The sequence below is a fragment of the Pelodiscus sinensis genome, chromosome 4 (assembly GCF_052426305.1).
Source record: "Pelodiscus sinensis isolate ZL-2025 chromosome 4, ASM5242630v1, whole genome shotgun sequence".
NCBI lineage: Eukaryota > Metazoa > Chordata > Testudines > Trionychidae > Pelodiscus > Pelodiscus sinensis.
Genome location: NC_143055.1, coordinates 125,859,746 through 125,886,315, shown reverse-complemented (window position 1 = coordinate 125,886,315; position 26,570 = coordinate 125,859,746). Strand labels below are relative to the sequence as shown.

General features: G+C 42.3%; 1 protein-coding gene across 1 annotated transcript in view; it reads left to right on the top strand.

Moving 5' to 3' along the window:
• CFAP299 (cilia and flagella associated protein 299) overlaps window positions 1-22,447 on the top strand; it is a 376,930-nt gene extending 354,483 nt beyond the window's left edge. Inside the window, exons 5-6 of the mRNA XM_075929470.2 lie at window positions 15,159-15,288; window positions 20,038-22,447. Coding sequence (XP_075785585.1) covers window positions 15,159-15,288; window positions 20,038-20,133 — 226 coding nt within the window. The 3' untranslated portion in view covers window positions 20,134-22,447. The remainder of the gene's footprint in view (window positions 1-15,158; window positions 15,289-20,037) is intronic.
• The last annotated feature ends 4,123 nt before the right edge of the window (window positions 22,448-26,570 follow it).

Genomic DNA, 26,570 nt, shown 5'->3' with positions numbered 1-26,570 from the left:
CTCAGCCCTAGTAAATTCTTCTGGTGCTTTTCCAGGGCCTGAAGTATGAGACCAATTTATGGCAATAATGTAATGTACTGCTGCAGTCGAGACACAGTACATCTGCACATGATGACAATTTAACGGCAGGTACTCGGTGGGTCCCACAGGTTATATTTATTACATCTCTGAAAATGACCACAAGCTAGAAAGACAGCTTAATTCTTTTCACTGGTAGGGCATGTTTGTAGTGTGTTCGCCTTTACTTTTAGTTTTTAAGAGGAATTCTTTTTTCATTCCTTGATTATTATCTGGAGACGAAGGATTTAGAATGACATTCCAGCCTGATCTAGTAACAAGGTTTGGATACGAAACAGTGGAGAAGAGAGCCAAGCTGGAGTCCTCACCATGCCAGAAATGCATTGTTTCAGCTCTCTGTCTGGGTGATGCACCTGCACCTACACATTACAGCCGCCACGGAGAAAACGTTCCCTACATGCTGCTTCTCATTACATCCCTGGATCAAAATGTTCTTTGTAATTATGTTCTATCTGGCCAGCTCCCTCCTTGGCACTGGTATTCCCTGAGGTTTGCGGGATGCTGATACCAAGACTCTCTGAGATGTTCAAAAGCGAAGATAAACATTGGCTAATATAGATTTATGGCTTTCTGTGCAGATGCAGATCACACACATGTTGTAACCACACTGGAAATATTTCCTGAATAATAGCATAGGGAAGCAGGGGGTCTGCTTTAAGATGGGGAAGAAAGGTAATTCCCCTGCTCTGAAAACAGGCCTTAACTAAACTATTTATTGGCATTGTTAGGGAAACAAGGGGATTTTCTCTGCAGAACATTTTTGTCAACAAAATAAAAACTGGATGTTTTCAACCCAAACCCACAATCAGAATGTAGAACATTTCTTCCACAGCTAGCAAACAATTTTTGTGACCAATTTTGGTTGTTGGATCCCTCCCCCCAATGTCGGTAGAAAAAACAACTTACATGGGAAATATCGGCCACTTCTACTGTTAGGCTGCATCTACACTGAAGGCTTTTTGCACAAGAACCGTTTTGCGGAAGAGTTCTTGTGCAAAAAATCTTCCACAAGAGAGCATCCACACTGTCATGTGCTTTTAAGAGCATCCATGGTAGTGTGGACGCGCTCTTGCGCAAGAAAACTCTGATGGCCATTTTAACCATAGGGGCTTCTTATGCAAGAAATTCATGTTGCCTGTCTACACTGCCCTCTTGTGGAAGAGCTCTTGCGCAAGAGGGCTTATTCCTCATGGGGAGAGGAATAACTCTTCTGGAAGAAGCCCCGTTTTCCAGCACTATACTGTAAATTTACTTGCACAAGAATGTGCATGCAGTGTAGACAGCTGGCAGGTTTTTGCACAGGAACAGCTGTTCTTGCGCAAGAATCGTGCAATATAGACACATTAGGGTACATCTAGACTACAGGCTTCTTTCAAAAGAAGCTTTTTCAGAAGAGATCTTTTGAAAAAACTTCTTTAGAAAGAGTGTCCACACTGCAAAAGCACATCGAAAAAGTCATCTGCTTTTTTGAAAGAGAGCATCCAGACTGCCTGGACACTCTCTCGCATGTAAGCTGTGATTGCTATGGACAGAATGGCCACCAGGGCACCTGTACTTTTTCCTCTTCCCTCTTCTTTCAAAAAAACTCCCTCTTCCATGTCCACACACGCCTTTTTCTGAAAGAGCTCTTTCGGAAAAGGTGTTCTTCCTCACGGAATGAGATTTACCAATGTTGGAAAAACCCCTTTTCTTTTGATTTTCTTTTGAAAGAACACAATTGCAGTGTGGATGCAGGTGAATTTTTTTTTTTTTTTTGAAAAATGGCCATTTTTCCAAAAAAAAACCCTGTAGTCTAGATGCACTCTTATAGAAATGAGGCTCATATTGAACTGCAAGCACAAACTGAAACTTAAGGTGTTCTTTCTGACCTACACCCATTGCAGCTGGGAGCAAGCCACTCAGACCAGGCAGACAGACCTGTGATAATGAGGCTGGAACTGGCATTCTAAATATAGGTGTGTGGATGCCATGGCTCAGGCTGCGGCCTCGATTTTTCAAGGCCACTCAACCTCTTAGGCTAAAGTGCTATATTTAGCATGGAAACTCAAAGCTCGGCTGGCATGTGTCTGACTGCCTCGGCAGGGAGCTTGCTCAAGGCTGGAGTGTGTATGTATCCTAGGCGGACAGAGACCTTCCCCCTTGAGAGAGGGCCTCTCTCCACAAGGGATACTGCGGCAGATGTGCTCACTGGAAATGCTCAAGCTAGCGTCCAGTGGGTTTATAAGAGTTTTTCAAGTGGGAGCCCTTTGACTTTGGACTTCACTTCTCGCTCTGAAAGAGTCAAATGTGCTGACCTTCAGCACACAGTGGGAAGCTCATTGATTGGGATGTGCTTTCAGGGAGGGCAGAACTGTGGGGGCAGGGTTTGGTGGGGACAGAGCCTCAGGTTTTCTGCTGAAGAACTGTATTTTATCTGATTTGCTGCTGCTCCACCGATTGTTATTTTACTGTTATGGATTGCATGAGAGTTAGGATGCCTAGAGCTTTGGTTAGGCAATTTTATGTTCAATTACAATACATATTGATGGGATTTCTTTCTCAGTTTTGTGCTGAGTTTCCATATATATATCCAGTGATCTGTGCCTACAAGCATACACATCAAAAGATATGTATGGAATGAACTGTAACCGCACATAAAAAGACAGACTGCAAAGTGAATTGTTCCCTATGCCTGACTTGGAAAGACCTCTCCTTAAGAGGGATACATTCCAGTAATAAATGAATAAATGTATCCAAGAAAGAGGCAGGAGACCCAGGGCTGTAGTGCATATTTTCAGTTCAATGAAGGTGTAAATCCACACACATCTGGATGAAACTATGCCTATCTCTATAAATACAACATATATCACAGCAGTATTTTGTAGCATATGTAGCTCAGCTGAAATTCATAATAAACTACATAAAGCAGACAGAGAAAAAGATTATCTCAGACACACAAACATAATCTGATAAGGTCTCTGTCGATAAAAGTACTCCACAGGGTCATGAGGAGTAAGGGAAATTGATGGGAGAGTTTCTTCCACCAACCTCCTGCAGTGGGGATGCTGGAGAATTCGATTTAAGGTACGTCGACCATAGCGACACAATTCTCGTAGCTGGACTAGCGTATCTTAAATTGAATTTATTGCATAGTATAGACCTACCCTAAAAGTTGTTTTGTCCTTCTCTTAGAATCAGGCACTTGAGGATACATTTTAGATGGGATTTGCTCTTAGTTACTGATCACTGGTTCCACTGCACTGTATTGTAGAACTGATGCAATCCACCGAAGGGTTTCCAAAACCAGGAAGTGACAAGTCTATGTGAAAACTTCAGTAAATGCTTCTTTCCTGGCCATTTCAAATCATTCCATTCCACTTTTGCCACTTCAACCAATGTTCTTTACATTCAGGGTCTACTGGACTCAATGGTAAGATTGTCATTGGACTTTTTTTATTTCTCCTCAATGTTGTAGCCAGTTCTTTTGTTATAATACTGGCTAAAAACAAATCTCAGATTATAAGCCTAATTCTTCTTTCATTTATACCAATGTCAATTAGAAGTATCTCCACCGGACTTGATAGACTTTGACTTGTATAAAACAAGGGTAAATTAGAAAACAGGCCCTTTATAGCTAAGTTCTTTTTCAAAGACAGGTATACATAGGGTTGCCAGGTGTCTGGCTGCACCCCGCCCCCGCCAGGTCTGCTTTCCACCCCTCTTCCTCCGGGCCCCCTCTCCTCCCATCCAGCCCCACGGCCCCCGACCTTCCCCAGCTCTGCTTCCTGCCCCCCCCTTCCTCCTGGCCAGCCCCCTCCCGCCCCACTCCGGGTAAGTTCAAATTAAGATACACAACTTCAGCTATGTTAATTACGTAGCTTATGTCGAAGTATCTTAACTCAAATTTTGCCAGCGTCCACAGTGTAGGAACTTGAAGGGTGCACACTCTTCCTTCAACTTTCCTTACTCCTCGTGAAAGCAGGACTACCGGCATGGACAGGAGCGCCCTCTCAGTTTGAACAAAATACAGGACTATGTAGCACTTTAAAGACTAACAAGATCTTGTTAGTCTTTAAAGTGCTACATAGTCCTGTATTTTGTTTCAGCTACACCAGACTAACACGGCTACATTTCTATCACTCTCTCAGTTTGAATTAGTGTGTCTTCACTAGACCTGCTAATTCGAATCCTGGAAGATCAACTGCAGCTGCTTCAGTCTTATCTGTATTGTAGACATGACCTGAGATCCCTCAGCCACTCGGTTCATTGGTCACTACTGCAGTCCTAGGGAACCTAGCAGTGTTGATCTGTTTTCCATGTCCTGACTTGCCCCTTTTGTTTAGGTATTTGTAGATTTTTTAGTTGGTTAGTTAGTTAATTAGTTAGTTACTGTCTTTTCTAGTAACGGGTGCATTGCTTTAGATTAAATAGGAATTTACATTAACCTTCAACCAAAACAAGCAGGGAACTAATAGTTTTGAGCAGGAACAATAGCCATAAATACCTCCACACACACACACACACAAAATTTGAAAATCTACGGCTCCTGACTTCCCTACCTCCAGAACCAGGAGGCTGTGATGTTCTGTCAATATTCTAACAATGGGCTCTGTACCAGATCATAAGCCTGTTCCTTAAAAAATATATAGGTGATATATATTGTTAATCATTGCACATTAAGTGTAGTTCTGAGTGTTTAACTGGTCAAATCTCATACAGATACAAAATATTCTTTGTCATATAATTATACAAAGCTTGTTTCCTTGGAATGATTTAAAAAATTACAGTTGCTGTATTCTTATGTATCTGTTTATTCCCAAGTTGAGTATTCACTCCCATTCCTTGCAAGGACATGCATTTTCTTTGTTTGCTCTTTCTGATCCAAACACCCGGGGGGTATTTTTGCAGCTAATATGTGTAATTATTACTCTGGCCAACTCACGCACTGCTTGAATCTCTTCACTGCCTCCCTGTCTCTTTTCACATCAGATTTGAGATCTTTGTCCTCACTTACAAGACCCTACAAACATCTTTGCTCATTTCCTCATGCACCTTTCCTTCTCCTGTTACACCTTCCAGTCTCCGTTCCCTACTCTTTCTTTCATCTCTTTCATACTTTCTGCTTTTGTATTCTTTCATGCAGCCCCTGTGTCTTGAACGCCCTCTTTGGCCCTGGTTAGGTAAGGTACCTAAGCAAGTTTAAGCACACTCAGTGGTCCTATTGTATTCGGTGTGCTTACAATGCTTTGCTGAATCAGCATCTCTGGCTTCGTTTACCCTCTCCTTCAATCCCTTCTTAAAACCCTCTTCCCTCCCTGTCCTTGCCAGTGATCTCTACCTCCATCAACCATATGAAAAAACTTGCACAGATACAGACAGACATCATCTTTCTATCCAAGTGCAAGAAGATGGACATCGTACCCAAAGGACTGAAAGTGAACAATCCATTAAGATCAACATACTATACTGACTACAGTGAAAGACTCTGCCTCACACTATCCAAGAAATTAAGGAACCACCTGATAAGTATTTTATACAAGAAACAGAAAAACATCAAGAATGACATTTCTAACTTAGAGAGTCTCATCTCAAGACAAACATCCACACCGACTGACACCTTGCAAGACTTTTGTTCCACCAGATAAGAAATCTACTACACACACTTCTATTCCTTACAACAAAGAAAAGACAATAAACTTTCTAAACTGCTCAACACCACAAGCTAGAACAGCAACTACCTCAACCCACCGGATAATATTGTTAACCTCTCCAGCTACAAACTCAATCCAGCAGAAGAGTCTCTTTTATCCCGGGGTCTCTCTTTCTGTCTCACATCCCCCACAAACTGGATACAATTTTGTGGTGACCTTGAGGGTTTTTTTCTCCGCCTCCGAGAATATTTCCAAACCACCAATGAACATCAATCTGACCTACCAGATCCCCCCTATCAACACCAAAGGAAGAATAATTCTATATGGACTCCCCCTGACGGTCGGAATTACAATCTGGATTTCTATATACAAAGCTTCCACAACAACGCACAGACTGACATTACTCACAAACAACAAGCGACACACAATCTCAGCTGCGCTGAACACCATGCCATCCAGAGTCTCAAAAACAACCTGGACATTATAATCAAACCAGCTGACAAAGGGGGTGCTGTGGTCGTTATGAATAAGGCCGACTATAACCAGGAGGCAACCAGACAACTTTCCAACACCACATTTTACAAACTTCTCTCCTCTGATCCCACCTCGGAATATCAAAAGAAACGACACTGTCTCCTTAAAAGCCTCCCTACAGCTACTCGGGAACAAATCCACACAGAAACACCTTCTGACCCCCCGACCAGGATTGTTCTATCTGCTTCCCAAAATCCATAAACCTGGACACCCCGGACATCCCATCATCTCTGGTATCGGCACGCTCACTACTGGTTTATCCAGCTATGTAGACTCTCTTCTCAAACCCTACACAACCATCACCCCCAGCTATCTCCGAGATACTACTGACTTCCTAAGGAAACTACAAAACATCGATAACCTCCCCGATAACACCATCCTTGCCACCATGGATGTAGAAGCTCTATACACCAACATCCCACATGAAGACGGATTACAAGAAATTAGAAACACTATCCCAGAGGACACTACTGCTAATCTGATAGCAGATCTATGTAACTTTGTTCTCACCCACAATTATTTCCAGTTTGAAAACAACTTATACCTCCAGATCAGCGGCACAGCCATGGGTACACGCATGGCCCCACAGTATGCTAATATCTTTATGGCTGACTTAGAATGTTTCCTCAACTCCTGTCCCCTTTTGCCCCTTCTCTACTTACGCTACATCGATGACATCTTTATGATCTGGACACATGGCCAAGAAACACTGAAGACATTCCACAGAGATTTTAACCTACAATCCACCATCAACCTCAGCCTAGACCTTTCTACACAAGAGATCCATTTCCTGGACACCACAGTACAAATCAGCAATGGAAAATTAGACACCACTCTCTACAGAAAACCCACTGACTCATACAGTTACCTACATGCTTCCAGCTCCCATCCAGAACACACCATACGATCCATCATCTATAGCCAAGCTCTTCGATACAACCGCATCTGCTCTAATCCCACTGACAGAGACCAGAAACTTTAGGATCTCTACCAAGCATTTATAAACCTCAACTACCCACCCGGAGAAATAAAAAAGCAAATTGAAAGAGCCAGACGAATACCTAGAAACCATCTACTTCAAGACAGACCCAAGAAAACCAACAATAGAACACCACTTGTCATCACCTATAGCCCCCAACTTAAACCTGTCCAACACATTATCAATAAACTACAGCCTATACTGGAACAGGATACTAAACTTCAAGAGGCTCTGGGAGACAGACCCATAGTCTCCTATAGACAACCACCTAACCTCAAGATGATTCTTACCAACAACCACAGGACATACCACGCTAATAACAACCCTGGTACCTTCCCCTTGCAACAAACCCCGTTGCCAGCTTTGTCCACATATTCACTCTGCTGATACCATTATTGGACCTAACCAAGTGAGTTATAAGATCAAGAACACATATTCCTACGCATCCAGAAATATAATTTATACTATCATATGCCGAAAGTGTCCGTCTGCTATGTACATTGGACAAACGTCTCAGACACTTCACCAAAGGATCAATGCCCACAAAACAGATATTAGACAGGATCACAAAGAAAAAACAGTTTCTTGCCATTTCAACCAGCAAGGACATTGTCTCAATGACTTGATTACCTGCATCCAGCTTCAAAGGCTTTTTAAGACTACACTTGAAAGAGAATCCTCTGAACTGTCATTCATGCTTAAATTCGACACTTTACACCTAAGTTTGAATAAAGACTCTAATTATCTTACCCATTACAAAGATAGCTTCCTCAATTATCACCTCTAATATCATTAGCTCACAGACATTTAGCTCCCCCCCCCCCCCCCGCCATCCCTCTTCTGTTCTGAAATTTGATTTGTCCTTTTCATATGTGTTCATTTGTTTAATTGTATCCTTTGGTATATATGGTTGTGACAATTTTCTTCCACTATTTGATCTGAGGAAGTGGGTCTGGCCCACGAAAGCACATCACCTAATAAACCATCGTGTTAGTCTGTAAAGTGCTACATAGTCCTGTTTTTTGTTCCTTCCAACACGTGTGTTTTCTACTGTCTCTGTACACCTGGTCTTATTTAAATGGTAAGCACTTTGGAAAGTGTTGTGTAATGTTAAGTGCAGTATATGGACAATAATAATTACAAGCACCTTTGCTGGGATTTTTGCAATTTTATAAAAACAAGCTTGACTCACTTGTGGTTTTCCTTTACGTAAAGTTGCCTGATAAAGACACAAGCTTCCTTCACAACATTTTTTTTTTTTTTTTGAAAACACACACTTGTTCATTAGCCTTCAAAAAAGTCCATCCATTCTCCTGCCGCACATAATTAATTCATTGGTTTTAGTGATGATGGGATATGGAGACTCTGTTCACATCCAGTATAGGTTTAGACTATGGCTCAAGCTCAGAGATATTGAAATCTCATGGGTTATTCTTGTAATATTTTGACTAAAAGTGATAAAAGGCCAGCATGATCAGCTATTCTCATGTCTGTCATAATGGGTTATAATCTTGTGAAAGCAGCTGTCTGATCTGGAATTGAAAAATAAGCCCTTTGGGGTTTGTTTCAAACCCAGAACCAAAACTACATTAGTAAATTCAAAGTTTCTGGGGTCTGAATCAAAATTCCCTCTGACTTTCAGAGTGACTTTGAACTTGTTTTAGGTTAAAAATTCTGGTTATAACCTCTTTCTGGTTTTAACATGTGCAAGTAGATGATAACATTTTAGCAATCTAGCTCCAGGTATATGACACTTGTACAGGATCTTTGCAGTCAGGTAAGAAGCAATGAATATAAATCTTTTGTAGAATAAAAAGACAAAAGGGATGTGATTCATTCTTTATACCATAGTATGTTATTCATAACACAGAGATGCCACATTGTTTGGATAGAAATAGAACAGTTCACTGCAGAAAGATAGTGTCATCTGAGCGGCTGCTAAAAAATACTTTAAACAGAATATATCAGTCTTGCAGATTAGTAGCAGATTTTTGACATGAAAGATATAAAAGTCTGTTTTCAATATAAAATATAATGTTTTGTGCCATTCATGCCATTTTACAATGCATCACACCAACAGCTGAAATGTGTAAAGTATGATAGATGAGATATATAGCAGGAAAAAAAGGTTCGTGTATTATTTGAGAGGTCAATGCAAATTTAAGAATATAATTAAAAATATCAAGGCCAGGTTAGATTTCTAGGACCATATTTAGATACCTCAACAAGTGACCTAGTTTTCAAAACTCCTGAATACTCAGTCATTACAGTCAACTTCAATGGAAGCTGCTAGCTATTCAAACCTTGTATCATACTAACAAAATGTACCTCTGTTTGTGAGTATGAAATAATGATGTTTCAAATGGGCACCATAAAGTACATGCTCACTGTCTGTGCCCAGAGTTTGCAACTTCTCTTAGGTGTGTTTTGTTAAGGTGAATATTTGATAAAGCTTCTAGCATCTAACTCTCTTAGGAATTCCAAAAGAATTTTTCCCTGGTGTGGGTAAATCTTTCCTGAGTAGACATAAAAAAATTCTTGCTTACAAACACACACAGAAGTGTGCAGAAAGAAGTTTGGCATTTAAGTTGCTGAAAACGTGTTGTTTTTGTGTGGGAAACAAATCACTGTCATGTTGTAATCACTCCTATTCCCATATTTTGAAGCTCATTTTGAAACAGATAAAAGTCCTAGGAGTATTTCAAGATGAGAGATGGGGCCGAATTTTGAAGCTCTGCTTAGGTGTTTAAAAGCTGTCTTCCAGATTTTGATAATGGTTACCATTTTCAGATGATACCAGACATCATGGGGGGTAGTGAAGTGCAGAAAATGGCTAAAAGAGCCAAACAGTCACGAGGACTCACAGCATTTCTAAAATTGGTGGTGTTGACCCAGTATTAACAGTAGTGGAGATTTATTTTGAATTCCCTATAAAAAGCTACACACACTGAAGAAACCAATGCATAAGCTCATTGTTTCACCTCCAAGTTATATTGTCTTCTATTGGAGATTTCTGAAAATCCTTTCAGGCTATGGAGGCTTTTGTGTGACTACACCAATCCAACGTTGGTCTGTACCACAGCTTGGTGGTGGGTAGATAGTGATGAATACAGTGGGAAATACCACTAGCACATCAGGTATTTGGGGGTCTTTGAAAAGGCTGATCAAGTTAGCGGTACAAGTTGAACTGATAGTCTAAAAGCAGCTTATGTGGACTCTGACATGCATCTTTCAATAATTTCAGTGGAGGATATGTGTCTAAAAACCTCCTTCGATTGCTTTGAAAATCTCACCTGCAGTGGTTAAGGGAACAGATGCTTATGAGGAGTCTCTTTGTGACCTGCCCTGTAAGACTTAAAAGATTTGCTGGAAGTGAGGCTTCTGAAACTTTTTGTCTGGGCAGGAGAGAGATGCAATTCTCAAGCACGGAGAAAGACTGCTTCAGAAGAGGTGCATGTATTTGAGTCAAAGCCAAAAAATGTATTGATTTTTCATATACATGTGATTTTTAGTTTGCCAGTTTGGCTAGTGGCACGAACTCTAATAGATCATGGTGGGCAAACTTTTTACCCTTGAGGGCCACATCTGGGTATGGAAATTGTATGGAGGGCTAGGAATATGGATGTTATGGGGGCAGGAGGGGAAGGGAGCTTTGTGGGTTGTACTGGGGTGATGGTATAACGAATGTTATGGAGGTGGGGCAGGAGGCTCTATGGGTGTACTGGGGTGATGCTATAAGAGATGTTATGGAGTTGGGGGAGAGGGCTCTATGGGGTGTACCGTGGGGCAGTATAGCGGATTTATGGAGATGGGGAAGGGGACTTATGGGATGTAGCATGGGGGGCACTAACCAGAAAGCAGCCAAACAGTGAGGTAAGTCTGAGTAAGGCTTACCTGGTAAGCCCCTGGAGAGCTCCCTGCCCCCTGACTGCACCATACCACCTGGAGCACCGGGGAGCTGAGGTTGCAAAGGTGGGGCTAGCCACCCCTGCTCACCACACTGCCCAGGAGTTGGGTGGCACCACCCCACAAGGCTGTCCCAATTCCGGTCCCTGCTCCTTGGGGGCTGGACTGAAAGGTCTGATAGTTTGCCTCACTCTGCTAAATTGATTCTTTCTGAGCTGAACTTTTTCAGTAGCTAAAGAGATTGTAATTGAAAAGGAAGACAAGCCTTTGAAGAAACCACAGAAAGAAAGGTAGAGAGAGCTATGCATATATTATGTAAGGCTTTGAATGGAGGTCTTCACAAAGATCCACCATTTCCATCTTGGAGAGTGTATCAAACTTTGATCTAAGACAGGGGTGGGGAACCTTTTTTGGGTCGGGAGCCACTGACCCACAGAAAAATCAGTCGGGAGCCGCACACAAAAAACCCCCACTCACATAGCACCCAACTTAGAAGGAGAAAGATCCTCCCACATTCCCCTTACACACCAGAGTCCAGGGGGCCCCGACTAGTAGATTTTATGTGCTTCAGCCCGATAATAAGAAAGGGGGGGGGGGCTGGAGCACCAGCACAGGCTTCCCGATGCAGGGGGGCCAGATTCAGGTCCCTGGACCTGAGGTTCCCCACCGCTGATGTAAGAGGTTGAGTTATTCATGGATATTAACCCTGCTTCCTTCTACAAGGAAAATATTCAGGAACTCCACGAAGAAGAGACATATCAGACTCAAACTGTCCACACCAGGACTCTCAAACTCGCGGCCTTGGGCCAGTCCTGGATGGAGCGATTGTGTAATCCAGCTTGGGACTCTCGTTGGGCTTGGAGTGGAGGCTGTCCGGACTAACTTCAGTGCAATTTAAACAATTGTTTCAAGTTAAACTTGGGCTTAGGGCCAGATTTGAAAGGTGTTGAGGCACTTAGAGATAGATGCCTAATGCTTAACTCCCCTTATGGCAGTGGCAATTATGCTCCTGGCACTTTTTGAAAATCCCATTGGACACACATCTGCATCTTCAGGTGCCTAAACACCTGACATGTGCTTGTCTAAATCAGGGCCTATCCATCTTTATTCATGAGAAAAAGAAACTAATAATGATCCCTATGTTCAATATATTTTAAAAGAACTCTGTAGAGTCCTGTTGCTTTTGTTTCCAAATAAGTTACTGTCAAGGATGGGGGGAAATGGCTCAGCTAAAATAGTCAAGCCAAATGTTTGCCCAAAACTTGGATGTCCTCATAATACAGCTGCTCTCCTACTTCCTTCCTTCTCTTCACTATCAAATATTATGATATCCCCTTTCCTTGGTAATGAAAGAATGATTTTAGTAAGTCCAAAGTTTTGCGATTGATCTCAGTAAAGTCAGGATTTCCCTGCATGTTTCCAGGATTGCTGGGGGAAACAGAGAACTGATCCTTGCAACACCTTTTAAAAGGTCTGATCTGTACTTCCCCAGAGCAATCCAACAGGAGTTGTCCAGCTTTTAGCAGGTGGGTGGAATCACAGCTGCATTCTGACTCCTGCCATCCTATTCTAGGCAAAATGTGACCCTGCGAGCCAGATGTTTATTTACCCTGGTGCACCACACTGATTTTGATGGAATCTCTCCTGGTTTACACCAGATAGAGAAAAGAATCAGGCCATATGTGTTTAGCTAACTCTCAACAAGTATTAATGCTCCTTGTGCTACCATCAGTCAGCAAAGTAAAAATCTCCAGGAAAAAACATTACACTCAGAGTAGGTATTTAGCAAATTGAACTGCCTTTGTTTTCTAAAGCGCCATTATGAATCGCACTGTCACATAGCAATCATTTGGCAAAAGTATCTATTTCAATCAACGCAGCTTAACATTTAAAAAGAAAATCAAAACCTGGCCTCTTCAACTGTTGTCTTGTAAGAAGTAGCATGTTCATGTGTAACCAGGGATCTGTGCCATGCATCTTGTTATAAGGTCGGGAATCAGACATGTGTGCTCTGTCACACAGTGCCATGTCCTACTGAGACACTGACCTTTCTTGCCCCAGAAAGCTAGGAAAGGACTGACAGGCCAGATCCAATCTAAGTTCATTGCTACTTTGTCGTATTTGGCAACCACATGAAGAATGCCAATTTCCCCCCTATTGTAAACATTACTACTATGATACTACTGAAGGGCAGAAATCATGAGGATGTCATTTTGTCCAGGTTAAGCAGGGGTATTTTGGTTTTGAGTTCCATTTCTTTTATCATTGTACTATATCTCCCCTGTCAGCACCCTTCCTTTGGTGCCTGACTGCAGAAAGCCAGTAGCTAAATTATAAGGAAGGGAAGCTGGATAACTCAATTGCAAATTCATGGAACCACAAACTGTCAAGCTATCATTATTTATAATTAACTTTTGACTGAATTCCCAATCTGTTGTGTTGAATTGTTTGATCTTGGTGTATGTGTGGTAGGGCGGGAGTACTGAAGAACTGAACTGATTCTTGTTATGAAGAAAATAACCCATTATAGTATAATCTAAGGTGGTGGGATAGGTGGTAAGGCACACTCCCTTTTTATACTGTTTTGCTTTGCTGAACATTTTTCTTTTGTTGCTGATTTAAGTTGCCAGTGCTGGGCCAACAAAGCCCACACACGGCTGCTATCTGTCACTTTTTCTTTTGGTCAGCAGGTGACTGAAAGTCTCTAGGAAATATCACTTTCCTGGTTGTATCAGACATTTCGTTCATGATGGGTGAATCTTACCCTGGTGCAGTGAGGGCTCCTGTACACCACTGATATCTCAACTCACACCTGTGTGGTGAACTTGTAGAGTGCACCAGGCTTTGTGCAGGGCCCTCTTCTTGGGGGTGAATTCCCCCTCCGCCCTTGGAATAGGTGAGCAGCTAGATTCCAATGCAAGTGGAGACCAAAATCCAGTTTACAGCTTTCCCCAGGATTGTCACAGCTGAAGAGCCTTGGCCAGTGAAGTCTGCAACTGGTGTGACACAGCTACCAGACTCCATCCAATGATACAGGGTTCCCTCTACTGGTTAGGACTGGGCTTCTAGACTTGTGGGTTCTTTTCAGACCTCTGCCCTTGACTTGTGTAACCTGGACAGAGCATAACAAATATGCAGTGCATTCTGAGGTCCTTAGATTGAGGATGCTATGTAAATGCCAGGTACAAAAAGGACAGAAAGTGGATTTCAATTCCTGTGCTAGTAATTGCATTGCTGAAGCTGGGAGATGTGAAGTAAGTCTGTCTCACATTCCTCTCTTTAGATTTCCCTAATGTAACATGCTGCACCACTACCATGCCAACAAAGAAAATACAATCAGCATTCTTTCTGCAGCTGCACTGTGGGCACTGTGGGCAGAAGCAGGGCTGGAATCTCGCCATTTTGGTACATCCCACATGCTAGGAAACTTGGCAGATTCTTCGCTGGTTTCATTGTCACTTGCCCGAAGAATTATTTCTTAAAATTAAAAAGAGGGAAACAAGAGATAGGAATCCACTAGAATTCAGAAATGCCAATATATATAGAGAGAGAGAGTGAAAGAGAGCAAAGACTGATTGCTCGAATTGTCGTGTTTTCCTTTTGTACATGACACATCAGAATTGTGGGTTTTCTCTTGCTTGGAGTTTAGTACTGACACCCACATGGTATGTAACAAAGGGGCCTGTAAGCATAACAGCCTCATTTGAATATTAATACCAGAACCGCTCACAGATTTGAAATGTTTTAGAAGGAGCTCCTTATCCTGTTAATGAATTTTCCCTTAGATACTCATGCTCAGCACCTGATCTGTATTACAGTAGCTAAAATGCTACCAAAATTACATGAACCCAAGAACAAGAAAGCAACAACTCAGTAACAAAGTCACTGTGGAGTTTCATTGACTTCAGTATGGCTGTTTGTGGAATAAGGAACTACTTTGTATGAATGAGTAAGGCCGTGTGAATTGGACCTTTAATTTGAAAGTATGCAATCTACTAAAGCCATAGCAATTATATTTTATATTTTCACAGCTTTTACAACTGGGATAGAAATGTCATCACTTCAAATTCCAGTCCAAATTACCAAGTGATTGCAGAAAATGCTTGTGGAATTCTCTTCAAGAACAAATGTGATAGGAAAATAGTAAATGTGGATCCAAAGGTAAAGCCCTTCTTTTGATATTCAGAGTCTCTTATGCATGGCTCTTTTATTCCATATCTGCTTAAAGGCCTGTTACAAACTGATTACTTATCAGTATGCACCTTACATTTCAGGCTCTCATGCATGCTGCCTCTGGCTAACACAGCTGGCCTCAGCTCACCCTGTTTTTAACTGCAAGTCTCTCCTTGTGGAGACAGCAGTGAAAACATAAAAAACTGTTAGCTAAGACTGAAAGGACTGTGCAGCCCACACCACTCCTACAGCAAGAGGCTGGGAGGAGTGGACCTAAAGATTCTCTCTTGCTCCCATGCACATCCTTTTTATGTTAAGTGATCATAGTTTGTCATGTGAATCCCTTTAATCCTCCCTAGAATCTTATGGTCAGCCCCAGATGTAGTGGTGCAATAATCATGAGAAGAAATTGATCATGTTTGTCTAGGAATGTTCAAACCTGCTTTCTCTGCTAGACTGTTCAACCCCTTCCTCATGAGGCCCACTCTTACTATTACTGAGGTGGCTGTGTCTTTCCCACAAGTGCCATTATGTCTGCATGGGGCATGTAGCAGGTAAGATCCCCCCAGTCCTTGCTGTGTCAGGCACGTCAGTAGCACATGAGGAGGACCAAGCTGCTACTGCACCGAGTGTGAACTGTGCAGCTGCCATGGCCCAGCTGACCTCTCACTGGTGCCTGCTTCTCCAATGCCAGAGTCTGAAAAGTTGGAATTGGGAGGAAGCCTGAATCCTTATTCTTCTGCACAACAGCCAGGGAGATCTGCTCCTTCATGCCCCTGTGCACTAGCTCCAGAAGACTCCCCAGTGTTGAGGAGAGACCTGTGTCCACTTCCAGAATGAGAAAGGACCCATTCCTAATCCCCCTACAGTCAGACACCTCCAAGAGACACTCAGGGCAGGTCTTCCGTCTGCTTCCTCACGTTGCGATTTTCGAGTAAGGAAGCCCTCTAGAGGAGCCTGAATAAAGTGCCGAGGAAGGAAAGGTACTCATGCAGAAGTGAGAGGGCTTGGGAGGACTGATGGATTTGGACCTGGGAGGAATACGGGATTATGGAAGGATCAGATAGATTTTAGTGAGAGAAGAGAGTGAGGTATTTTATCCAGAGACTGTGACATGCATCTATAGGTAGGGTGGGAAATTGTTGAGGGAAGCAGCTTGTTAAAATGTTAGTAGCACAAATCTTGTAGGGTTGCCTAGCCTTCAGGATTGGCCCGGAATCCCCTAGAATCAGCATCCATCTCCCAGTGACACCTGAAGGCAATCCTGCAGATTTTAATAGGATATTTTAAGAAAAGACATTACATCATGTTGGGGAAAAAATCTCCTGGAAAAGCTTCAATCCGAGTTGGCAACCTTAATCACTTGGCTGATAGGCCCAAATGTGAGCCTACTTAAAAGTTGTATTTTCCATTCTGAAATATGCCCTCTAGTGGATAAAAAATGCGAAGTTCCTTCAGAACAAAGATGGAGACATAGAACAGTTATAAAATCCCAACTCCTGACTGGGCAATCCACCACCACCAAGTCTACAGTTGTCCCAGGAATCACAGATTAATGATCTGCCAGCAGTTTTTTCTGGCAAGGAAGCGAAACAAAATGGATTCCTTTTCAGAAGTGCGCAGAGAGCAGGGTCGTTGTGGATCAGAACCCCACACCTTTGCTAAAAGGCTGTGCGAGCACCTCTGAAAATCAGGCCATTCGTTTCAATACATTTTGCAGAGGTTTTTGCTGCCTGACTGCAGGAACCCAAGTTGAAAAAAATTGGTGGATCTATGTGAAATCTAAAGCCAAAGGCTCCCAAACTTGTTCTCATTTCACAGCTTACTACAGCAGTGGGGAACCTTTTTTGGGCTGGGGGCTGCTGACCCACAGAAAAATCAATCAGGGACCACAAACAACTGAGAAGAAAAAAATAAAGACAAACCCTCACTGATGTGGCCACTAACTGAGAAGGAGAAAGACCTTCTTCACATTCCCCTCACACACCAGAACCTAGTGTTGTCCAGGCCAGTAGATTTTGTGTGTTCCAGTCCCGCAGTAAACACGAGCTCCCCAGTACTGCAGAGAGGGGAGGGAGCCCTGAGCCTCCGAGACCACATCCAGGCAAGCCAGAGGCCGCATCTGGCCCCCAGGCCCGAGGTTCCCTATCTCTGGCTCAATACAAAAAGTATCTCACGTCAACCAGCAGAGCACTATGTGCAGCATAGAAATAACAAGAAATTCAGAAATGTGTCCTTGTCTGTTTTGTTCCCAGATGTATTCTACGAAATGGAATCACAGAGTGTGTGAGTCTGTGCTTACAGAATTAGGACTTTGTTTATATCTGTTGGCTGGATGCTTTGTTTATGTCACCAAAGAGGCAAAAACAGTCTGATGACAGTAAAGGTTCTGATCAACTTGGAAATTGTAAAACACAGTGACTGGCCGAGAGTGTAGTGTATGAGAAAGGGAGTTATGAGGAATCAAAATTCCTAATGAATGAAATTCCCATAAAATATGCAGGTCTGGAAGGAGATTGATGTTATTATGGTAGTGTAAGGGTTAGACCCCAGTTTAAATATCTCTAATACACTGTCCCTCGTTCAATTTATCAGTATGTGCTCCCTCTGGTGGATGTAGGTCAGTTTCATCCACACAGTAAAAAGCCTTTGTCCTGGCACAGAACAAAGTATTTACAATTGAAGCAAACATGGGAAAATAATGATGTTTTTGTAAGGCTATGTACCAAGGAAACTGAGAGAGGATTTTTTTTGCAGCATCCAAATTCCCCTTCTTGTTTTAAAATGTGTTTTTTGACTTGCTCCACTCTACCTTCTAGACTTAAAGTCTGTCCTTCCTTTTCCTGCATCTCTTCTTCTAGAGTAGCATTGGCCTTCTCTCTGTCATTCCATGTCTGGAGCCAAATTTTGACCTCAGTTACATTACACCTAAGCAATCCTATGTGCTTCACTGGGCTTGCACAGACATAAATGAGGGTAGAACTGGCACAGTGTCACCCTAGTGATGCAAAAGCCCCCATCAGGAGCATCCATCTTTCCTCTATTTCTGAGCTTCATCATCTCTCCATTTCATTTCAAATCTCAGCTGAAAACATCTTTTCTCTCTTGTCTGCTCCCTTTCCTACCTGACTTTGGCTGCTATTAGTGATCTATTTCTCTGAGGGTTTAAGACTTTAAGGCTACGTCTAGACTGGCATGATTTTCCGCAAATGCTTTTAATGGAAAAGTTTTCCGTTAAAAGCATTTGCAGAAAAGAGCGTCCAGATTGGCACAGATGCTTTTCCGCAAAAGCACTTTTTGCAGAAAAGCGTCCGTGCCAATCTAGACGCGCTTTTGCGCAAAAAAGCCCCGATCGCCATTTTAGCCATCGGGGCTTTTTTGTGCAAAACAGTACTGTGCTGTCTACACTGGCCCTCTTGCGCAAATGATTTGCGCAAGAGGGCTTTTGCCCGAACGGGAGCAGCATAGTATTTCCACAAGAAGCACTGATTTCTTACAGTAGGAAGTCAGTGTTCTTGCGGAAATTCAAGCAGCCAGTGTAGACAGCTGGCAAGTTTTTCCGCAAAAGCAGCTGATTTTGCAGAAAAGCTTGCCAGTCTAGACACAGCCTAAGTGTTTAGACATTTGTACAAAGCATACTATACACAATAAAGTTACACAGGAGTTTCCCATTTTGAGCTATAGTTGAAGGCTATTTAAATTTGTGTGGGTATTATTTCTTTCATGCTGGAAGAGGAATGGGTTATAACCTTATAAACAATGTCCCTCTGTAATGAATTGACAATATTCTTCTGATGTTGATTGCTACTTTTTAAACTTTACATCTGAGCTGTTGGACTGTAAATTGAATATGACAAACACACCCTTGTTTTGGTTTGTCTCAAAACCAATGTGAAGTAAGCCAAGCAATAATTTGTTTGGGATTGTACAGAACAGATCTAGAATAATGGTTTCTTTGAAGTGTTTCCCATGAAAGATGGTTGCATATGAATAGCAACAGTACACAATATCAAATTATACACATTTTAAAATGAGTGCATTGGTTTGTGAGACATTCAAAAATGCATACCTAAAAAATGCGTTTGGTTGCGTTGAAAGTAGGCCACTGATCTAATGTCCTGCAGCTGGAGAACATCTGTAATAAATAACCAGATATTTTATTTCAACATGAAAGACACTTGCACTCCGAGCACTACACCAAGTAATATTTTTGCTCATTTATAATTAAAAAAATGTAAACACTGAAGAAATATGTACTGTGTATTTGCGTGTTGCAGGATATAGCCTAGATGTAATTAAAGCTCCCCAGCAATTGTCTGTCTGTTCATCTGTCTTTTTCCTATAACACTTACAAAGTCGAGAGAGACTTTTCAAAAGCACTTAACATTGGCTACCATTGAAATCAAAAGGAGTTTTTCCATTGGCTTCAGTGTGAACAAAGGTAGACCAATGCTGTATGCTTTCTTTAATTGGACTCACTGTTTGATCACTTGATTGCACAAATTTGTCATTTCTTTTAGCTAAAATCATCCTGGAAGTCCTAAATGAAAATAAGTTCATGGTATTTATTCACTAGCTCCTGGACATTGATCTGCATTCTAAAGAACCCATATCTAGCCCAAGCAGAGTTGATAGGTTCTGTATCTCAGGGAAGTAAGAAAGAAAAACATGTAACGATCATAGTTTGTTTGTTTTCTGTCCTGATAGTTGGGTCATCTATAATACTCTGTGTCACAGGCTTACCCGGGAGACAGCACAACTCGGACGCCTATAGAGACAGATCTCTACCTCCAAGTAGTCATTTATGACCATATCCTCAGAAGAAAGACCTGAACACCAGATCTTTGGCTCTTCCCTCAAGCATCTGTTTACCAACTTTTATTCTAGCTGTACATAACCAAATAAATAAATAACTTTGAAGAAATCCATACCGTATGGGAATCTGGTCTTCCAGGGGAATAGGGTGATGACTCTTGGTCTGGCTTAAGGTCAGTTTGTGGCAGGCTGATTCAGGGTTGCTGAGCGAAGGAAGACCCCCTGAGCAGTAGTGGGATGCCGGCACAGCCCCTGCATTGCCCAGACCTTAAGTAATGCCCTTTTGTAGAGCCCTTTGGGCACGTGACACTGCAAAGACAATTAGAGTGAAGAGGTGAGGTCATGGCCCCAACTCCTTCCCATTCCACAAGTCAGCAGACCTTGCTGGCCAGTGAGGGAGCATGCTGCACCCTTTAAAGAGTAGAGCAGCAAGACTATTACCACATGTAGCAGGAAGTTTAATTTTTCCACAGGCGTTCTCCCTTGGGCAGTCTGACTCCCCTACACAGAGCTGTGGCACAACTGACCCCCTACTAAGGGCTAGGGCCATAGGTAGGTCTACACTAGTGGTTCAAATTGATCTAAGCTACACAATTTGAGTTACATTAGTAGTGTAACTCAGTTAGAAGTAGCTTAAATATACTTACTGCGGGGATACCACCATGTTGGGTTAATAGGAGAAACACTCCTCTCAACTTAGTCATCTCATTCTGGTGGAGTACCAGAATCAATGTCCAAGTGACCAGTGATCGATTTAGCTGGTCTTCACTAGACTTACTAAATCAACCACCAGTGTATCAATCACCACAGTAACAATCCTGGCTGTAGCGGAGACAGGTCCTCAGACTCATCTAGGGAAATCAAACCACAGAAAATAACACTAGATGTGAAAGAAAAATTGCATCACTGATGTGGCTGCAAGTATCTCTTAGAAGGCCACTTTCATTTCCTTCCAGCTTGCAGTGGCTCCAGTACAGTTAGCCACAATAGCAACTCTCTGGTATGAGGCTGTACCCCGGCCCAATACCCCAAGGCACTCTCTCCTGTTCCTGTAGCATTCCGATAAACTGACAGTACAAATATGAGCCAGATGATTATGATGCTTGTAAAATATAAACAGCCTCTTCTTTTGAAATTGATACTAATGTCCTATGGAGAACTGATTTTGTGCATTTTCTAGTTTGAAATAAGATTGTGATGAAGAGTTTAACAGCAGCAGCAGAAAGTGAAATGTAATTAGGAACCAAATGTTATCGAGCCTACAAAATCTCTGGCAGCTCAATAAACCGGTCAAAATGACCAATCATGGAGCAATCTTCCCATCCAGCCTCGCCAATGGGCCAATCTAACGGCTGTTCAAGCAACTGATAATATTTGTATCCTACATGCAATCAAATTTAAAAGTTAGAACCAGGCTGATAAGTGATTATAACATAGTCCCATGACAAGACTAAGTTTTAAGGTGTCTTCATGGTAGCTAAGCTTTTGGGGAAATCTAATCTCCATAACGGGTGGTGCTCACATGAAAATCTATCTGAGAATTTTTAAAAATCTGGTTCCACATTTCATACATTCTGGTTAATTTCCCCGAACAGCCGATATGATCCTTACAGCTACTTTAACATTTGAAACAATCTTAATTATTATTGTCCTTCCCGCTCCCATGACTGTTGAGTTTCTCAATATCATTAGCATAAACATGGCCACTGCTTTTTTCAAAACAGAGCTTTTTCAAAACAAAAGGCAGTTTAGACACAGATCTGTCGAAAATAAACCCTTTTTCGACAGATCCTGTAAACCTCATTTGAGGTCTAGACGGCCGTTTTTTTTTTTTTTTTCGAAAAAAAAAAGTGGCAGCCATGTTTATGCTAATGAGGCATGGGATATTTAAATCCCGGATTCATTAGCAATTTTGATGTGCTTGATTTGCATCCCCCTGTTGACAGAGGGATGTAGTCTAGTCGTAGCCCTTGAATGTCCCTCCTGCACTCTGTGATTTTTTATCAGGAATCAATGCAAATTATCCACTCTGACTATCAGTTACGTAAGACAGTGCACAGTGTACATTCAGTATATATACTGCACTAGAGTTTATATTAAGAATTATTGGGAAAAATGTATGAGTGTATATTATAAAAACAGTGTACAATACAATTGTATGTTTATGTCCATGGCTTTTTTGGGGTAAACCACATTTAAACTGGTTACAGGTAAGTAAGGTCTAAAAATATTATTTAGTGTACGTTATGTATTCTGCTGTCTCACTGTGTCCCCAGACATGGATATTCTTGTTTCTTTTATGTGGAATTTTCAATAAATATGCAAAACTGCATGGACCTTGGACCCTCATTGTGGCATTACAAAGGTTTTTACAATACTTTGAACTTCAAATAAGGCAATTTCTTCCTAGTTACCATTACCATTCTTTTTCCCTCCCTCCCTTGCCTACCCTTCTCTGGTAAACTAAATAAACTGAGCCATATGAGCTGGAAACCTGTAGGCCATCAGTTTCAATTGAAAATGAAGATTTAAGGTGATCTTGGCAAACCAGTTGGTCCCATTCCCCTCACGGATTATAAAAAATTGTCTGCTTCCATGTACCTAAGCCTCCAATAGCATTCTAAACTGGGGTGGGCATCCTGAATGCAGCCCCTGACTTGCCTGGATCCAGGCCCCAAAGCTCAGTGCTCCCCCCAACATTGGGGAGCCCAAGCTGGTGCTCCAGCCGCCCTGCTGCCCCACCGTGGGGTTAGAGCACACAAAATCTACTAGCCTAGGTCCTCGTTGGCTCTGGTGTGGGAGGTGAATGTGGGGAGTGTCTTTCTGTTTCTCATTTGGGGGCCATGCCAATGAGGGTTCATTTTTCTTTTTTTGCTTCTCGCTTGTGTGCAGCCCCTGACTGATTTTTCCTGTGGGTCAGAGTCCCCTGACCCCAAAAAGGTTCCCCACCTCTGTTCTAAACTGTTGCCATGTGCTACATAACCTCCCCTAAAGAATGTAGGGTCCTGATTCATCTTTACCCATCAGCTGCCATATATTTGATACATCTTGCTCCTCAGCTCTGAACAGTGGCAGAGGTTAATACTTAGGCTACGTCTAGACTACATGGCTCTGTCGCCAGAGGCATGTAGATGAGGCTACCAGGCATAGGAAAATAATCGCCGCTTCATTTAAATTTACATGGCTGCCGCGCTGAGCCGATCAGCTGTTTGTCGGCGCAGCGTGGTAGTCTGGACGCGTGGGTGTCGACATCAAAGGCATTTGTCGACCATCCAGGTATGCCTCCTGGGATGAGGTTTACCTGGGTGGTCGACAAATGCCTTTGATGTCGACACCCGCGCGTCCAGACTATCGCGCTGAGCCGACAAACAGCTGATCGGCTCAGCGCGGCAGCCATGTAAATTTAAATGAAGCGGCGATTATTTAAATCGCCGCTTCATTTTCCTATGCCTGGTAGCCTCATCTACATGCCTCTGGCGACAGAGCCATGTAGTCTAGACGTAGCCTTAGACTCAAACATTACAGTTGCCCAGTAAGACACTTGTTGGGGAAACAGAGCAGCATTTTGTGCACTCTCAGATTCACAATTTCAGCAGCAGTCTCACAAATTAGGCCATGCTCCATGAAGTTGAATAAAAAGAACAAAAGAAAGAACGAAAGAAAACCTCCTGCGCCATATTAAGAACAAGCCCTACCCAGTGTAAACTGCTAACAGGGCTTTCAATGAGATGCAACATTTCCACATTCTGTCACCTTATAAATGTTTTCCTGCTATTGATGGTATATACAAATTGGCCATCAGTGAATGAGTTTTGTAGAGTAAATCCCTCCACGAACACTAAATTTCAACATGCAGAAAAGAAACAAGATCCAGATTAAGAAAGCTGGCAGGCTGCTCATCGCAAGGCAGGCCGGGACATGCGCCACAGACCGAGCAACTGTTCCCATTTCAAAGAAAACAAAAAAACCACAGGTGCCAACTATACTGAGCCCATGCTGATTAGTGCCCAGTATATAGTACAGAGTCTTTACAAGGAGGAAAAACATTGCTTACCATGATTCTCTTGAGGCGTCTTTCATCCTGTCTCCCAGCTCAAAGCAGAATTATTCCAGAGCCCACAGTGAATGTTCTCTGTGATCCTCATGAATCATGAGATCTTCAGGACCTTTAGAAGAGCTATGTTGGGCAGTCAACTCCAAAGGCTAGAGAAGTACTTGCTACCTGAACAATAGTAGGATATGTTGAGCAGTGAAACAAATGTTGCTACCGTCTCCATGCTGCTCAACATAGCAGAAATCTTTCTCCCCGTTCCCCCACAACCATAGACTCTGGAGCTAGAAGTCTTGTAGGGAAAAAGAAGCTTGTTGCTCCCCCATAGTAGAATGTGGAATGCTAGATCTGGCAGGATTACTTTGCATGTTACAATTTTACGTTAGTGCATTCCTGTAGAGTAATTTATGATGTATTGTTTGGAGTTACTGTATGTTCTCATTTTGGAAATGATATTAAATGTGCATTGAAATATATTTATGCAAGAAGAGAGAGATTATGAATGGTTTAGCCTGGGGAAAGCGAATAACCGTGAGCTGATTCTCATTGGATACTGAGCACAACTCAACAAAAGGAGAAGACACCATGTAAGAAAAATTGGAGGATGTGCCTTGGGGTGGGCTTTGCTTTGGGTTGGCTGGCCAGAGATTCACGACCTGCATGGAGTTGTCTTTGTGAGACTGGATGGGCTGGAGGTGGGTTTCAAGATGAGTTTCAGCTAATCTTTGTTATTTTAAAAGTGCTAGAGAGCTTTGAACCTGCCCTTTACTGTGGCTAATGACACGGGCAGTAGGATTACGCATGATTCACATGAAGTTAATTGACACTGTGGCCAGGAAATAAAGACTAGCCTCTTCTCAAGTGCTCTTGTGTTTTATTACAAGGTGTGCACCACAGTAGCAGACTGTACGGAGCATAGACTGGAGTCTCCACAAGGGGACAGCAGGCAGGACTGAGGTGCTATGGCAGAGAATGGTTGGGCCCAGAGTGGAAATATTAGGAAGTGCTGTAGGTCCACAGATGAGTTGTCCCGGTAACCCCTTGTAGGAACCTTCACTAGTGGTGACATTTGTGTTTGCTTCTGGGGTAGCACAGGGCAAAATAAGAAATACAAAATGACCCAGCCTACGAGAACTTTAGAGAGAGTAACTTCAGATGGGTGGCCAAGTCATCTCCAAATATAAAACCAGCTGCTCATGTGTCAATAAACTGAGAGGAAGAATACTCCGGCTGGCTTATATGTGACCAGAGTTTCCTTTTATAGGAAATATTCGGAGGCAAATTTTGCTTCAGATACACACTGGCCAGTTGAAGATTTATGTGGGCATCTGCCCAAACCAGCATTGGGCCCCATTATGACATAATATGACTCTTTTGTGTCTTTTTCTATTCATTCAAATAATGCTGCACATTTCTCAGAATCTATAAGACCCAGGAGCAGGCAGTTTCTGATCTTTGGCTACACTCCTGTAAATCCACAGTGATGCCACAGTGATTGATGAACTGTCTCAGTCTAAGCTAACACCTGGGTGTGAGCTGAAACTGGCCCATGTGGTGGTGATTATAATTTTTGCCTGTCTTCATATTTTTTAGCTTTGCATGCCTCATCTGCCATTCTGTGCAGAGACCAGGCCTCCCGATGGACCAAAACCTGCTTCTTATATTGCACCCACAATGTGTTTTAGAAAGTTGGATTCTGTCTGAGGTTTGAAGGTGGCTGGTGTACCACCTTGAATAGTTTGTCTTGTTTTTATAAACAAAGGAAAGCTAGGTAAGCATTTATTCTATTTGATTGCTTTGATTATGCTGTTGAGTTGCTGTATGGGGCAAATCAGAACAGTGATGTTTGATTTGAAGTGGGGGGGAGGAAATTAACCACATATAATCATCCCCATTAAATATGCAAAATCTGCATAGTGCTATTACACCAAGTTCAGACTAGATCTCACTACAGTTTGCCTACAAATCATGTTTTTATCGCTCTTGCATCAGTTCCACACATTAACCCTTTGGGTTTCAGTCAAATGGCCTGTTTGTTCTTTGACAAAAGTTCCCAAACCCAACAGAACACACAGTTGAATTTAATTCACTGCTGACATAACACATTTCCCTGAATGCACTGGAACTGTGCCCATTTACACCTGTGCAGATTATGGCCCAGAAAATTGATTTCCCATGTATTAAACTTAACAGTTGTGAATAACAGTTGCTGCCCTTAAAAGGGCTACAAACTCACCTGGTACTAATCAGTTTACCTGAAATAAACTACCCTGATTTATGCCAGCTGAGGATCTGACCCAACAAGTCAGCACGATTTACACCACATTAAGCTTTAATCCCTCAGGGTACATCTACACAGCAGGGCTAAAGCTGAAATAAGCGACACAACTTCAGCTACGTTTAT